Source organism: Microtus pennsylvanicus, chromosome 3 (genome assembly GCF_037038515.1).
Source record: "Microtus pennsylvanicus isolate mMicPen1 chromosome 3, mMicPen1.hap1, whole genome shotgun sequence".
Lineage (NCBI taxonomy): Eukaryota > Metazoa > Chordata > Mammalia > Rodentia > Cricetidae > Microtus > Microtus pennsylvanicus.
In genome coordinates, this window is record NC_134581.1 from 136,833,513 (window position 1) to 136,850,208 (window position 16,696).

At 41.7% G+C, this 16,696-nt stretch overlaps 2 protein-coding genes across 3 annotated transcripts; one reads left to right on the plus strand and one right to left on the minus strand.

Annotated features, from left to right (window-relative positions):
• Positions 1–655: 655 nt before the first annotated feature.
• Positions 656–10,657, minus strand: Znf189 (zinc finger protein 189). 2 transcript variants are annotated; one of them, XM_075967218.1, is made up of 3 exons: positions 10,294–10,657; positions 9,461–9,545; positions 656–2,944 (listed from the first exon to the last, which is right to left on the minus strand). In XM_075967218.1, the coding sequence occupies exons 1-3, from the start codon at positions 10,324–10,326 to the stop codon at positions 1,236–1,238; spliced, it is 1,827 nt and encodes a 608-aa protein (XP_075823333.1). In that variant the 5' UTR covers positions 10,327–10,657; the 3' UTR covers positions 656–1,235. The 2 variants fall into 2 exon arrangements, with proteins under 2 accessions (XP_075823333.1, XP_075823334.1); XM_075967219.1 differs by having other exon boundaries at positions 9,461–9,542; positions 10,294–10,632.
• A 138-nt stretch (positions 10,658–10,795) lies between these two features.
• On the plus strand, positions 10,796–15,439 carry Mrpl50 (mitochondrial ribosomal protein L50). The gene is made up of 2 exons (XM_075967220.1): positions 10,796–10,917; positions 14,540–15,439. The coding sequence occupies exons 1-2, from the start codon at positions 10,826–10,828 to the stop codon at positions 14,928–14,930; spliced, it is 483 nt and encodes a 160-aa protein (XP_075823335.1). The 5' UTR covers positions 10,796–10,825; the 3' UTR covers positions 14,931–15,439.
• Positions 15,440–16,696: the final 1,257 nt, after the last annotated feature.

Genomic DNA, 16,696 nt, shown 5'->3' on the forward strand with positions numbered 1-16,696 from the left:
CTTCCCCATCTTGCTTTCTGGTCATGGTGTTTTGTGGCAGCAATAGAAACCCTAATTAAGACAGTGGTATGTAGAAAAACATTTGCTCAAATTACCAGCATTAGGGTCAGGGTTCTGATGATTTAGAACTCTATACTCAGGTATTGAAGTGCCCAGATTTAATCTTATGTTAAAATACTCCAGAAAAATGCTAATGCGTCACAGAGAGAACAATAGGAATTTCCTTTAAACCTTCCACTCTGATTTTCAAAACATGGAATCTATTAGGGCTGATATTACCCTAAAGCAACTGAAAACGCAAAGCCAAAACCCAAATAGGTTTTAATGATTAAGATATATAAATTAATAAGCATATAAGCTTTAACTAAAAAAAGATCTAGAATCAAGAATAAAGATTTAAAACTTGGATGCAAACCTACCATAAAACCTAAAAAAATACCAAAATATCTAAACTTTTTAGCATATACTTTAGGTCTTTTTTTATGTCCAATTCTTGGAATGAAAATATGTACACTTTCACATGTTCCTGATTATGCAGGAATAAATTTATACTGATATAGTATTACAAACAGGTTTCAGATGGCACAGCACAAAATAAACCAGTGATCTATCTTTTGGGGCCCTTTTTGGGGGCCAGGGGAAGACTCCCAAAGACTCCTTGGTAACAACTTTATTGGTTTAATTGCCTACAAAGACCTTTACAACTCGATTCACTCATTTTATCACCAGGGAAGCAGGGGAGTTTCCACTTTTCACAACTAATTTTCCACACAACTTTTTTAGACAGCGATAGAGAATGTATAATGACTTTGAACATACCTGGACTTTCCCAAATGACATTTGCTTACTCACTGAGGTTTGACTTGTAGAACTGAAGGGTAACTCCAGGAGATGGGGACACAAGACTTTCTGAATTATTTCCACTTTCTATCAGTTATTCCTAGTTCCCTTGCATTAATTCACTTGGCCCTTCAGAACATTTATGATTTGTCCAGTCAACTCACCTAAAAGGTTAGGTTTAGACAGACCAACAAATCTCTGTGGGTACAAAACCAAGAGTAATCGTTAAGTCAGTTTTCCACAGGCACTGTCCACTATTCATAGGATCTTTAGAAACTATTTGCACAAGGCCAAGGAAAAATTGCTTTATCACTCTATCTGACCCACACTGGAGCCATACTAAAACTGCACTTCGGTAGCTAGTCTCAAGCTTGGGCATCCAAGTGTCTCTAATTTTACTGCATCCACAGTATATGCAACTTTTGATGCTGAATTAGAGACAGCTGACAATGAAAGGCTTCACCACAAGCGTCACACTCGTAGACTTCCTGGGCTCTCACCTCTTTGTGGATCTTCTGGTGGTTGGCGAGGCTGCGCTGTTGACTAAAGCTTTTGTCACACTGCTCACACCTGTAAGGTTTCTCTCCTGTGTGGATTCTCTGGTGCTGAATGAGACCTGAGTTCCTGCTAAAGGCTTTCCCACATTCCTCACATTTGTGGGGTTTATTACCGGTGTGAACACCCTGATGTCGGATAAGATTACAAAGCTGACTGAAACTTTTGCCACACTGCCTGCACAAGTAAGGTCTCTCACCAGTGTGGATTCTCTGATGCTCGATGAGGAACGAGCTCCGACTAAAGCTTTTCCCACAGACAGTGCACAGGTAGGGCTTCTCACCCGTGTGGATCCTTTGATGCTGTACCAGATGCGCACTGACACTGAAGGCTTTCCCACACTCCTCACATTTATAAGATTTTTCCTTGGGGTAGGCGTCCTGCTGTGCATCAAGACTGCCGTTAGGACCAAAACTTTCCTTAGCTTCACTGTATGGAGAAGCCTTTTCCCTGATATGTATTCTCTGATGCTGAATTAGTCCTGAGCTTCTGCTGAAGGCTTTTCCACATTCCTCACACTTGTGGGGTTTATCTCCTGTGTGGATTCTCTGATGACGAGTAAGGTTGCAAAGCTGACTGAAGCTCTTCCCGCACTCTTTGCATTGATAAGGACGCTCACCAGTATGGATTCTCTGATGTTCAATAAGAAATGAGCTCCGACTGAAACTTTTCCCACATTCAATACAAAGAAAAGGCTTCTCCCCAGTGTGTATTTTTTGGTGTTGTATAAGGTATGTACTTAATCTAAAAGCTTTCCCGCAGTCAGCACACTTATGAGGCCGTTCTCCAGTATGGATTCTCTGGTGTTCCACGAGCAGAGAGTTCCGGCTGAAAGTTTTCTTGCATTTCGTACAGTGATAGGGTTTCTCACCAGTGTGTGTTCTCTGGTGCTCAATAAGGTGTGATTTCCAACTGAAGGCTTTTCCACAGTCACTGCATTTATGCGGTTTCTCGCCTGTGTGGATCCTCTGATGTTTAACAAGGCTCCTTCTCTGGCTGAAGCTCTGTTTACACTGACTACACTGGTAAGGCCTCTCTCCGGTGTGGATTCTCTGGTGTCTGATAAGAGTGGAGCTGACGCTAAAGGTTTTCCCACAGTAACTGCACTCATAGGGCCTTTCCCCCGTGTGGATTCTCTGGTGTTCGATGACAAAGGAGCTCCGGCTGAAGCTCTTCCCACACTCTGTGCACTGGAAAGGCTTCTCACCAGTATGGACCCTCTGATGCTGAATGAAATGCGCCTTGCGGACAAAACCCTTTCCACACTCTTCACATTTATGACACTTCTCTTCGGAGTTTGGTCTCTTTCGAACATTAGCGTGTCCTCTGAACTTTTTCTGTTCCTGGGTCAGAGATTCACGTGGTATTTCCCATAAGAAGATCCCTCTTTGTTTATCTAGCCTACCAACAAGTTCAAACGTTTCTCTACCTATAGGATCCTGGTCAATTTCACTTTTGATTCTTGTTACTATTACACCTGGTGGTTCTATGCCTTCCTCAATTTCTTCTTTCACAGCTGGCTCTTCATCTTTATTTCTGTTTAAAACATCTGAAATATTTGTAAATAAAAAATATGATTATCAGGCAAGCTCTTTCATGGCAAAGATAAATTATTAGGAAAGCAAGGTCACAAAGACAAACCAACCTACTAATTAGTAAACATACTAATTAATGTGTGTTTTCTTTTATCTTTTACTATTTCAGTTTTTGGTTTTTTGTTTGTTTGTTTTTTTAAACAGGTTTCTCTGTGTAACAGCCCTAGCTGTCCTAGAACTAGCTCTGTACACCAGGCTGACCTCAAACTCACAGAAATCCACCTGCCTCTGTCTCCCACTTGGATTAAAGGCTTGCCACTACCAGTCCACTACTTCAGTTTTAAAATTAATTCATAATACATATTTATCAAATAATCTTACAAAGAGGCAAGATATATTGCCTAGACTGGCCTTGAAATCTTGGGCTCATGAGATTCTATTTCAGCATTCTTTGTAGATGGGACTATAGACTATTCTTGGTTTAGTATTAGTTAACATTAGTTATCTGATTAATTTACTGTTGTTTAGTTTTTATAGCAGTGTGACTATCAAAAAAAGAATACCATGGCAAGAAAATAGTTCAGGAAATTTAGGATGGGAAAGCATTATTGGGATATGAGTAGACAAATAGTTGAGAGAAAAGAACACATGAGAGGAGCCTAGGGAGGATGAAAGACAAAGAGCCTGAGATTCTACAGTTAATTTATTAACCAGAATTTACCGAGTATCTAAAGCATGCTAAATGTTAAGTTCTGAGCTAGGATTCAAAAATCAGACACAAAATACTACTAAATGAAGTGACATTAAGTGAAACTGGAGAGAAAATACTAATAATGATTACAAGTTATTAAGTAAATAGCAGCACCTAGAATAAAGAATTGGGATATCTATTCATAAGAATGAAATAAACTATATTCATAGTTGGTGGAAAAAAGTAAAAAATGTAGTCTATGCTAGATGCTAGTAAATACTATAGAAAAGTGAAAGATGGATCTTTAGAGTAGTAGCAAAAAATAAACTCAGGAAAAGATGTAATTATAAAGGTACAAGATTAGAAAAAGGAATAGCAGCATACTCCTATAACCCTAACACTCAAAGAGACTGAAGCAGGAAAACTACTGTAGTTTGAGGCTACCTGTACTGATGAGATTATATGTCATGCCTCTATGTCTTCCCATCCTGTGCTCATAATTAAATTATCTCCAACAGGCAAGCTGACTCAAAGTGGGTCTCTCTAGAAACCCAGAAACGGAAAAGCTAGTTAAAATGAATGTAACTAGAATGCGAACACAGCGGTTAGTGGGTCTCTCTAGAAACCCACAAACGGAAAAGCTAGTTAAAATGAATGCAACTAGAATGCGAACACAGCGGTTAAAAAGAACAGAAACATGTAGACAGAGGAAGAGAGATTAGTTGGCCAAGGAAAAGATACGGCAAAAGGTTATACGGACTGAATGTTACACCCTCTCTTGTTGCAATCCTAAGCCCCAATGTGTTAATGTGTTAAGATCTGGAAGAGGTCTCTTTCTCTCGCTCTCTCATGAAAATATAATCTTTATTTATAGAAATAAAAGTGAATGTAATCTTAGCACCAAGGTACACACAGACATACACACACACACACACACACACACACAAAGACAAAAAAATTACTGTGATAATTTTGGAATCTGCCCACAATGTAAACACCAAAACCATTATTAGAACATATACTAATGTAAATGTGGCCTATAAACAATATTATGCACTTTGAAGTCTTAAATTTTATGTATTTTTTAATTTCATTTTATATTCCACCACAGTTCTCCTTCCCATCTCCACCACTCCTGTCCCCCTTCACATCCCTGCCAGCTCACCTCCTGTCCACTCCTCCCAGAGGGTAAGGCCTCTCATGGGGAGTCAACAAAGCCTGGCAGATTAAGTTGAGGTAGAACCAAACCCCTCCCCCTGCATTAAGGCGGAGTATGGCATCCTACCATAGGGAATTGGCTCTGAAAAGCTAGTTCATGCACCAGGGATAGATCTTGGTCCCACTGCCAGTGGCCAGAAGGGGGTTCTCTTAAAAAAGACAGGTTTAGATGAGATCAGGGAGTGGGGTCTTCAGAATAGAATACAGAGTCCTTGTGAGAACAAAGACAAACATCCTCCTCCCCATGTCACATGAGGACAAAGAAGGCAGTCATTTTCGCTGAAGAGGATCTCCATAAAGAATTCAGTTTATCAGCACCTTGAGCTTGGATTTCCTAGTCTATAGAACTAGATAAATAGAGGCTGGAGAGAAGGCTCAGTTGTTAAGAGCACTGACATCTCTTCCAGAGGACCCAGGTTCAGATCCCATCACCCACATGGTAGCTCACAACTGTCTGTAGCTCTAGTTCCAGGGAATCTGACACGCATAGCAAAACACCTATACACATGAAAATAAAAAACAAAAATTAAGAAGAAAAAAATGTTTAGGTTTTGTGTGATGAAGGACATACAGAGTAGCATGAAACAGCTCTCGTTAAAAAAAAAAAGAGAGAAACCCTGTCTCGAAAACAAAAAACCAAAAAAAAAAAAAAAAAGAAAAGAAAAGAAAGAAAAAAAGATAAATAACAGTGTTTACACCATCCGGGCTACAGTCTTTTGTTATAGTACAATTCCTTACTTTTTAAGACTGAGTCAACTTCTCTTTTCAGTACTATTCTGATCAGCTATACTGATGCCTATTTATTCTATCACAGATATGGCCCTGTTAAAAGAAGTTTCTTCCTGGATTAGACTAGCATTAAATAAGGCTAATGATATGATAGCTGCGAAGATATCTGCTGAGGGTAACATGAAAGTAAATCCACTTTAGACCTGTAGTTGTGACAGTTTTTCAGTAAAGGACCAGACACTCCAGCTAAATGGTTCCTGCCACTGCAGCTCAGAAGTATTATAGACATTACATCGAGGAATGGTTCGTCTCTTTAAATAAAAAGTGCTTTATGAAAACAGGCTGCGGGACAGATTTGATCTGTTGGCCACAGTTGATAACTTTACTATCTAAAAAAATTATAAAATGGTCAGTTTTCTCTGTTAACAAAATGGGAGAATGGGGAAGAACTGGAATTTGTAGGCCTACTGCAGCATTTAATAACTGCTAACTGAATGAATACATTAACTGGGGAGAGAACATGGCCAGAGGGGGTTAAAAAACACGGTCACAGTTCAAGGTTTTGTAGGCTCAACGCTTCTCAGTTCTGACAAGATCCACTGAGTCAATAGCTATCAGCTGTATCATCAATGTAGTTATTAAGATTTTAAAGAAAAACCAACATGAAAAAGTTGCTATAAAAGGAGGAAAGCGCTGTTTGGGAAGACAGATGGGATGGAGAGAACACTGCATTGGACCAGTAGGATAACAGCGGTCTCTGGGTAAGGGAGCACTGGTCAAGGGAATGGAAGTGGGGTCTGTTGAAAAGCATGAAGAGACTGTGGCAGGAGAAAATATGAACAGTGAAATATTTAAGATTAAATAAAGAAGAAAGCCTGAAAGCATAAGATCACCAAAAGGACTCACTGCTCTACCTTTGCCAGTGTGTGTATTTCCATATATGAGATGCAGGGAGGCTGGGCACTGCCCTGTTCTGTCAGCCAGGTACCCTTCTGATACCCTCCATGGAGCTGGGCTAGCAGGGAGCCAGGCACACCATGGCATACGGCGGGTGCCATCTAGAGGCTGAATTTGTGAAGCTCTAGTGTGGCAGAACCATCAGCAGTTTTAAACATATACCAGTACAAAATCACCTTGGCGGTCAGCGCCTACTTTAGCACGAGGCAATAATTACCTAAGAGAGAGAGTTTTTAAATTAACATGTAACTTACTCAGAAACATGACCATTCATGCTCGGCTTTATAGCAGGCACTGAAGACATCCATTGAGAAAGAGAGTGCTGTCCTCAATGCTGGCCAGTGTGATGAGAACTGACATAGAGAAAGATGGACAGAGGAGGAAGGCAAGGCAGGAAAGAGGGGTACTAAACTGGGCAGAGAAGATCTCCAAGATCTCAACGGGTTATCTGAGATATGTCAGACATAACCTACATTGTTTCCAAAAGAAGAAAACTGTCGATCTGGAGTTCAACAGAGGTGACAAAAAAAAAAAAACATCAATCAATACTTTCACTATTTTTATTAGCTGCTAGTCAGCATTTGAAGTACTTTACCAATATATTAGCCCAGTAATAGAAACATGTCATTATCATTTCTGTTTTGTGAAGAAAAATAAAATGATTTCTCCCACAGTCAAATCTGGCAATGGAAGAGCTAGGATTTCCATACGAGGTAGTCAGATGCCACATGACATTTCTTAGGTGGGACTTAGCATCCCACACCAGCAGCTAATGGCCTAGCACAGGTTAGGTCCTCCAAGCAAAGGGCAGAGTTAGGAAGGAACACAAGCAAACACGGAGAAGCACGAAAGAGTTTCAAGCAAACCATGTGTAGTGTGGTAAGCCTGAAATCCCAGCAATTTGGGTGGTCAAAGCAGGAAGATTGAGAATTTGAAGCCAGCCTGGGCTATGAAGCAAAAACCTGTCTCAAAACAAAACAATAAAGAAGTCATAAAGACTCAAAAAGGGCTAAAATAAGGTACAAAGAATCTCCTGTATCTGGCAATGAGGTTGTTAATAAATCCCTGTAGAACAACTTAAGGAGACTGAGGAGCCAAGACAAAATACAGAGATATCAAAAGATAAAAATGTACAATATATACATGAATTTATAAAACCCTGTTGGGAAAAGACACATTAAATCACTGGGAACAGCAAGAAGAAACCACTGGTTCACTTAAACTTCTTTTTCCCCAAACTGGGCAGACCATGATGTAAGCCTATCAAAAGAACAGAGGTTACGAAGGGCAACATGCTGGGGATGCACCTCACTGGCAGAAAGGCTGCTTAGCATAAACAAGGCCCTAGGTTTGACCCCCAGAAACATCCTCCCAATTTCTTTAAGTAGCAAGGAACCAAGAACTGAGACTACCACTCAGTTTCTGGTGAAAAGATGGAAGCTGTTTTAAGGGTGTGTAGACGAGGGGCACAGGAGCTAAGAATTCATGTCACTGAACTCTATTTTGTCTGTGAAATAGAAGGTGAAGCCCACAGAGTGATGGGGAAATTTTAAGTTTTGAAATTGCAACTAAAATTAATAGGAAAAGAAGCTTATCACATACAAAGAAAGTTGTTGCGATACAAACCCAATGTAAATTAGGAGACACACAGGCACACTATGGTGGGTATGGTGGTGCATGCCTTTAACCCCTTAGAAATTCCCATCACATAGGAAGCAGAGGTGGGTGGAGCTCCGTGACCTCCAGGTCAGCCTTGTCTACAAAGTGAGTTCCAGATCAACAGAGCTACAGAGTGAGATCCTGTCTCAAAACAAACATGCCCTCCTCACTAGATACTTATAGGACGCTGATTCTTTAGTTAGAGAAATTTTCCTGCGGTGCTTGGGTATTAGGTAGAAGGGGGCGAAAGGGACAGATCTTCTAATATATACAAGATTTGAAATTTGCATAATAAATATAGCATAATATCAAAGTGGCCAGACAACATGCTGCTGATTAGAAGAGACCTTCCCAAGTCAGGAAGGGGCCGAAACCACAGGGAAGACACAAATACACCCAGAGGCAGGAAGGACATCAAGAATGAATAGGTGTAGGTGGAAAGGGGAAGGAGGGATGGCAAGGCAAGCTACAGTTAAGCTCCACTGGGGCAGGAAGCAAGCCTGTTTCACCTCTTTATTTAGTTATCGTCAACAACTGTTATTGATATAAGGAGTCAGAGAAGAGAAAAGTGTGTTTTCAGACACACTATTACATAATTGTTCTAACAATTGTGACCAGGATCAATGCTGTGAAGACTTACTAAGCATGGAAAGCAGGGTGCCTGGATTCTACATGACTGAGATCCACGGGGGCTCACTTACTGACTAGGTTAAGCAAAGACTAAAAGACTCCCCTCCCCATAAACCCCACCGAAAAAAAACAGTTAACAGATGATGACAGTAAGGAACAGAATGGGTAGCGCAAGACTGGCGACCCAGGGGAGCGGCACTGAAGAGCTGGAAGAACAGCTAACTTTGGTCTTCCAGCCTTGAGACAAAGCAACAGGAAGGAGGAACGAGCAGCCCCCACTTGAGGCCTGCCGGAGAAGTGGTGTCCTTGGGGCTGGGCCAGGTTTCAGTGTAGGCCAGGAGGGGTAAGGAACACTGTGTGAAGAAACCCAGGCTCCAGAAGGCGGTGAAAAGGGGTGGGAGGAAAGCAGTGGGAAGACGGACCAGGAAGAAATGCACACAGCAATACGGGTGTGAGATCAGGAAGCTAGGAAACCCTGCATTTTGGTTACAAAGAAGCTAGGGATAAGATAAATCATTAAGGGCTGAGAAAGCTGAATCAGAATTTTGGGAGGAAGCAGTATTGACATTAGTAATACCGGTTGAAGCGTTCTGACCATGAGTGTTAGCAACTTGTTAGATGTGTTAGAGAAACAACACAGTCTTACCGAGCGAGAGCAGGTTTCCATAACTGTCCATCACGACATCTCTATACAGGCTCCTCCGCGCTGGATCCAGATAATCCCACTCCTCCTGGGTGAAGAAACATAGCCACACCCTCAAATGTCAGCAACTGCCGAAATAGTGATTTCGGTGGTCAGTTCCGGTTGTCTCAAGGCCAATTCTACCAATGCTATCACTTACCATGGTCCCATTCACTAGGAAGACAAAGCAAGCAAGAGCATCAAAAGATGACAATTCTTGGAACTGACAGGTACAGCCAGGCACCCTCAGACTGGAAAAGAACTGATTTGAACCCGTGCCTTCCAAACTGAAGGCCCTTCCGGGTTTGGATATTACACAGTAATGGCACTACTATTTTAATTTTAGTTAACAGCCTCGAGACCTCTCCAAACTTCTCTCACCTCACAGTCCCTCTCTAATGGTCTACCCACACCAGCTTGAGACCCAATTCAACTCAAGTCCATTAGGTCCCTAAGCATCCACCTTGAGTTCGGACATCATGCCAGCTGCAGAAGACAGGGGAGAGAAAAAAAAAATGCCTCGCCTGGGAAATTCACAAATGAGAACTAACTTGGGGCAGTTTTAATTTTCTCCAGCCGATTTATCACATTGCTCTTGGAAGAAAAATAAAAAAGAGCCCGTGGACAGTTTGTACGTGAACTAACTGCACCCTGAAGGAAGGGGTACATGGGCGGTTGGCTGGGATCCTCCCTTAGAGCTGGCTGCCAGCAGATGGGGACTGGGGACGAGGTGATGTGCGGCCTGGTCATCTTCGGGAGCGGCGAAATAACGGAGAGCTCTGGAAGGCGCAGCTCACCTTTGGCTCTAGCAGTGGGCTCGGGGTCGCCATCTCCTCGTTCCAGAATAGCAGCCACACAGCAATGGTGCTCCGGTGAGGCCTAGCCGACCGCTGGAAATTAGGCCCCGCCAAGACGAGGCTCACTCGATGTGTCCGGTGAGGTCCTGCATCGGTCTCGGAGCGGTCACGTTCCTAGGGGCATATCAGACATTGCGCTTGGCTGCCCCCCAACTCCGAGCCACGTCTCCTGCCCGGCTGTGCAGTCTTTCAGGCCTCGCTGTAGTCTCCTTGTTGCCAATTTCTCCACCTCACAGTCTACAGTGCTACAACAGACCACCCCCTGATCCAGAAGGCGTTACCCCGAACGGTCACGGAACCTCTCCAACTACAACTCCCAATATGCACCTACAGCGCGCCACCGCCTTCTTCCGCAAATGGCAACTGGACTACATTTCCCGGTGTGCATCGTAACAGGCCACCACGGGGACCGCTGCAGTAAGCTCGCATCTGATTGGCTGATCGGGTGTGTCAGGGAGGACGCCAGTCGAAGATGGCGGCGCTGTGTGTGTACCGGTTTGCTAGCAGGGGCTGGCTGTGGAACGGTGCCTTGGCTGCACGTAGGAACTTTTGGTCTCGATCCAGGTAAAGCTGAGGGTTTCTCAATGGGTTCCGACCCACGAAAGTCGCCAGAAGCTGAGGGACGAGCTCAGAGGGTTAAGATGGGACGCTGGTCGTTAGCCTGCAGAAGTTAGCGTGGAGGAGGGATCCGAGCGCAAAGCTTCGGCCTGCGTTTCCGCGACTGGCAGAGCCTCTCCTAATGGGAGCACTTTCCCCTCGCTCCTTCCTTTCCTTAGTAAGCAGCATCAACCACGTGTCAAAGGCACACTGGACGGATCAACCTAACATGTGAGCCTACGTCCTCAGTAAGCCACGCTCCTTGGCGGGGGTGTATGTGTTTAGCAAAATCAGAAATAAAGGCTCCCGCACAACGTTATGTGTCTCTCCCCCACCACCGTGCTCTCTAGCGGTCCCTCCCCCTGCGCTCTTCCGCCCGCCTCTCCTATTTCATCGATGCATACAACAAATAGTTTGTGAACGCCTTCCATTTCTCTTAAGTGTGTGCAGTGCTCCAGGTCTCTTTTCCACGCCGCAGCACTGTGACTCGCGAAGGACCTGAGGACCACCGAAGAGGTGCACACACACACGGTGGCTGTAGACTCCCTGCTTACCTATAGTTTCCCCCACTGCATCATGTGGGGTCCATCTCTGATCTAGGTAATATTTAGGGCATGGAAACTTAACCGCTGGGACCTAAGGGACAACAAATACCGTAGGTTCGGATTTTGAGTCATCACCTCCTGTCTTTAATAGCTCTCATTTGGTTCATGTCAAATGTCCCCAGTTCATGTTTGTTATTCACTCAGCAAATATTTTAGTGTCTGCTATATGGTAGATATTAAAGGTACAGTGGTTAATTAGATCAAATCTTTGATCTCGTAAGAGGGGAGCCGTTGATGTTATGTTCATTTTCAGTTACCTGTTCTGTAAGGTGTAAATAGATGTATATATGCATAGAGAAGAGATTTCTGCAGTCAGGCTAATTCCATCTCTCTATAGCCCCCTCCCCCTTTAAGAGAAAACACAAAGGTCACTGCTGTTTATTTATTGTCAAGCACCATAGTTCTGGGATAGAATTTTAAACCGTAAGGTATGGTTTCTTCCAGGATGTTCATACTCAAGATTGCTACAGCTATTCATGATTTAAGGTTGCTCAATATGTTTTTGAAAAATGTCATTTGATTCTTTTTTTTAGAAATTGGTTTAAATATGTTAAGTAGTGCAGACATATTAACAATATTGATAAAATAGTATAAAAAACTGATTCTTCAGTCCATGAACATGGATGTCTTTTCATTTATGTGTGTTTTCTGTTTCTTTCATCAGTGTTTTCCAGTTTCTGGTGTACAGATCTTTAACCAACTTGGTTATTTTTTTTCCTAAATATTTTCTTTTTTCCTGCTATTGTAAACGAATTTAATTTCTTGATTTTCTTTTGGAATAATTTATTATTTCTCTAAAGAAACTTGATTTTATTTATGTATATATGTGTATATATGAATCATACCCTTTGAGGCCAGAAGAGGGCATCAGATCCCCTGGGATTGGAGTTATAGGTAGCTGTGAGCTAGCAAGCTGGTGTGAATGCTGGGAACTGAACTCTGGAAGAGCAGCATAGCACTGAGCCATCTCTCCAGCCCCAAAGTACTAACTTTTTTAAATGTTAATTTTGTATCCTGCAACTTTACTGGGTTGGTTTATTAGTCCTAGCAATTTCTTGTACGTGTTGCACAATCTGAGGTTTCCTTCTGAGAGACTCTTGCCGTCTGCAGAGACAAATTTATTTCTTTGTAACTTGGCTGCCTTTTTCCCTTTTTCTTTTCTCGAGGCTCTTATGTCTTCTAGTATGATGTTAAAGTGTTTGCAGAGGTTGAGGCAGGAGAATGGTGAGTTCAAGGCCAGTGTACATAGGAAGGACCCCTCCCCCCCCATAAAGTTCTGAGACTGAGCATCCTTGCTTGTACCTCAGAAAACTGTTTGTTCCCCCATCCATTGTTATTTTATCTGTGGGCTTCTAAATTATATTTATCAGCTTGTGGTAGACTCTACCTATTTTGTTTAGAGCTTTGATCGTGGATGAAGGTTAGCCTTTCTATCAGACACCTTTTCTGCTTCTTTGGAGATGATTATTTGATTTTGTTACTGTGGCATATCATTGATTTGTGTATATTGAACAGACTTTGCAGTACAAGAAAGTGTCCTATTTAGTCATAGTGTAGTCTTTTAGGTTTTACTGAATTTGGTTTGCTTCTGTTTTATTGAAGATTATTGCATCTCTGTTCATCAGAGAGATTGACTTGTAGTTTTCTTGTGCTATCTTTGTCTGGCTTTAGCATCCTCGTTTTATAAAATGAATTTGGAAGTATTTGTTCTTCCCATTTTAGGGAGACCTAATGTCAGAGGGCTGACATTAGTTCTTTTTTGAATGTGTTATAACATGAAGATACTGGATTCTAATCTTTATTTGGGATTTTTTTGTTGTTTTGTTTTTCTTCAGTCCCTTATTTGCTGTTGACTGGCTTTTGCTTTCTCCTCTTTCTTGATTAGAGCTACATGTCCCTAGGATTGTAACTGCTTAGTAGAATGGCCCCCTCACACACAGCAAGGAACTGTCCAATAAAAAAATGAGAAGATGTTTGGGACTGAGAAGTTCTGATCTTGTAAGTGAGGTGGTGTATAATCAAAATTGAAACTCGTATAGGATGGGATACAGTGGGCAGTGTAGACTGCTGTGAAGATCAAGGGGACTTAACATTTGATTAGAGTTAAAGTGCTTAGGACTTACAGGGTAAGCGTAATTTCCATAAGTAAAGATATAGCAAAAGGATATATAACCTGAGCTAACAAGTGTCAGGAAAGTGGAAGTGTGTTTGGAAAACAGAATATAGTTTAGTTTGTACAGGCCTGTAATGTATATAAGAAATTGGTGGGAGGTAAATTTAGCTATTGGAGATAGCTCTTGGAAGATATGTTGACTAGTTTTATGTCAGATTGATACAAGTTTTAGAGTCATTTGAAAAAAGGAGCCTCAAGTGAGAAAATGTCTCTACCAGATTAGCCTGTGGTACTTTTCTTGATGGAAAATTGCGGGAGGATCCATCTCACAGCGGGTGGTACCACCCGTGGGCAGGTAGTTCTGGGTGAACCATGGGAGCAATGCAGTGAGCAGCAGCTCTTCGGGGCCTCTGCATCAGTTCTTGCCTCCAGGTTCCTACTTTGAGTTCCTGCTCTGACACCCCTCAGTGATGAACTGTGATATGGAACTGTAAGATAAAATAAACCCTTCCCTCTGCAAGTTGCTTTTCGTCATGGTGTTTTATCATAGCAATAAAAACCAAACTGAGACAGAGGATTAAGGCTCCTAGATAGAACAGTTTGCTTTATCTTTGTTCTTTACTTATTTTTAGAATTCTTACATGTATGTAAAATATATGCTAAACTTTCGTTGTCTTTTCTAAAAATTGATTCAACTGTATGTGTCTGAAGGGTAGGTGACCATTCTATCTTTTCTGCTCTCCACTGTGTTCAGAAAGTCTCAAGTGCAGAATATTTGATTTTGATTGCAAGGCAAGATTCAGTCCAGTGTTTATTAGCTTCATTATCATAATCAGCCAAAGATTCACATGTTTACTTTTGATCATTTCAGAAAGGAGAAGGAGCCAGTGGTGGCTGAGGCAGTGGAAGAAGTGAAGACAGAACCTGTTTTGGTGTGTCCGCCCTTACGAAGCCGAGTGTATACACCTCCTGACGATCTCCAGAGTCGCTTGGAATCCTGTCTTAAAGAAGTTTTTGGTTCATCTCTTCCTAGTAACTGGCAAGATATCTCCTTGGATAATGGTCATGTGAAGTTCAGACTCTTGGCACGTTTAGCTGATGACTTGGGTCATGCAGTGCCTAACTCCAGGCTTCACCAGATGTGCAGGGTTGGAGACGTTCTTGACTTCTATAATGTTCCATCAGTTCAAGATAGATCTAAATTTGATGAACTCGTTGCTGGTAATTTGCCTCCCAATTTGAAAATCAGTTGGGGTTACTGAGCAGGTCAGCAGTTGACTGCATTGAGATGTTGTACTCTCCTCACTGAGGTGGCCGACAAACCTTGTGAAGTGTTACCCTTCAGAACTCTTCTCAAACCTCCCTTTACTTTTTTTCCTGTAGAAGAATACATCTTTTTTCTTCATGGAGAATCAACAAAGAAAACATTTTCACATTTGCTAAGGCTATTCCCCCAGCCCCCAATAAAATCAAGTTTTGGTAATTTATGTAATGTTCTTATTCTGATGTTTAAGATAGGAGGGCATCTCAAGTTCAGATGTTTCTTTGTTCGTTATATGGATAAAGTAGTAGTTGCAATAAAATATTCCAATCTTATTAAAGCTCATAGGTGTGGGATTGTTATGGATATGCAAATGAGGAAATGTGTTAGATAGTTAACGGAATGTCTGCTAGACATGGGACGTTTCACTGTGGTTAGTCCATGATTAAAGATGAAGGAAAGTACACTGTATTCTGGGTTCACCTCTTGGATTAAAGCAGATTCATTAAAGTCTGTTGTCTTTACTTCTTGAAATTTACTTCATTGTACCTATTATTTTCTTAAAATGAGTGGTAGAACTGAAAAAAAAAGACCATCTCACAACTATTAAGTTTTAAAGAGTTATTACCAGATTCTATATTGCATATTCTCAAAATGAAGCATATCTCAAACCATCTTTTCTATAACCTTAAAGGTGGCCTTAGGGTACCTATGTTTAGTTATTAGATTGAACATCTTTGTACTTTGATGTACTTAGTTTGTAGAGATTGTTTAAATAGATTGCCAGATAGATCTGAATGTAATTATATAAAATATTGTTATAGGAAGATTTTAAGCATAAATTGTTTATTCTCTTTCATTTGGGAACTTCCTTGAAGAAAAAATAATCATCATCATTAATTGCATATATAAGTTTCAGCAGATTCACTGGGAAAAAATAGTTGAGGTGGAGGAGATGGCTTGACCTGTAAGCCTGAAGACCTAGGTTTAAATCCTGGTACCTATGTAAAAAGCTGAACATGGTTACATGTGCCTGTACTTCCCGATTAGAAAGTGGAGACAGCTGAATACCTAGAGCTGGGTGGCCCACTAGTCAAAAAAGTGAGGTTCCCATTCAGTAAGATTCCTTACATCAAGGCAATTAGGTGGAGAACAGTAGAGAGAGGCAGGTCCTGCTCTGGCCTGCTCTGTGCACACGGGTGCATACCCTGCCACAGGACAGTGTCTAAAAATGTCACAGCCTTTAATAATTACTAGGTACACAGCAAGGGCATTACGTTATGAATTGCTTTCAAAGTATTGGTGACTGGAGTCCTGAAGTTTAGACATAACAGCTCCTGTTTTCTGAGAACGAGATTCAGCATGGAAACGTTTGGGTTTGACGTACAGAATTTGATTATCATGTTTCCCATACAATAATACTGGAAGTAAAGAGGTGTGAAGTCAGTATGGAAACACTCATGGCTACGAGTGAGACATACACTTCGTGTTACTATTAAGAAAGAAGCTGCTCCTCCACACCCCAGAGCAGTGCCTAAGTGAATGGGTCACTTGGGATCATGTTGCTGTCTGGAGTGATTGAAAGCTTCCTCATCTCTGCAGTGCTCAGAAGTAGCGTGGTCTCAGGGTCATGAAATGACATTAAGCTGGCAGTGATGCACCTTTCTGGAGAACAGTTCTGCATATCTGTCAGTAGCTCTGGAGGCTGTCATTGGTTTACACGTACCTCATTACAGGGTTTCAAGAATAGTGACCTTATGGTTCCGA

Excerpts from the sequence above, each read along its gene's own strand:
- Znf189 (XM_075967218.1), bottom strand. The coding sequence starts at position 10,326 with ATGGCGACCCCGAGCCCACTGCTAGAGCCAAAG. Across the intron at positions 9,546-10,293 it reads GCCCACTGCTAGAGCCAAAG|GAGGAGTGGGATTATCTGGA; the intron begins GTGAGCTGCGCC and ends TTCTTCACCCAG. Across the intron at positions 2,945-9,460 it reads TGGAAACCTGCTCTCGCTCG|ATGTTTTAAACAGAAATAAA; the intron begins GTAAGACTGTGT and ends CAAATATTTCAG.
- Mrpl50 (XM_075967220.1), top strand. The coding sequence starts at position 10,826 with ATGGCGGCGCTGTGTGTGTACCGGTTTGCTAGCAGGGGCTGGCTGTGG. Across the intron at positions 10,918-14,539 it reads AACTTTTGGTCTCGATCCAG|AAAGGAGAAGGAGCCAGTGG; the intron begins GTAAAGCTGAGG and ends TGATCATTTCAG.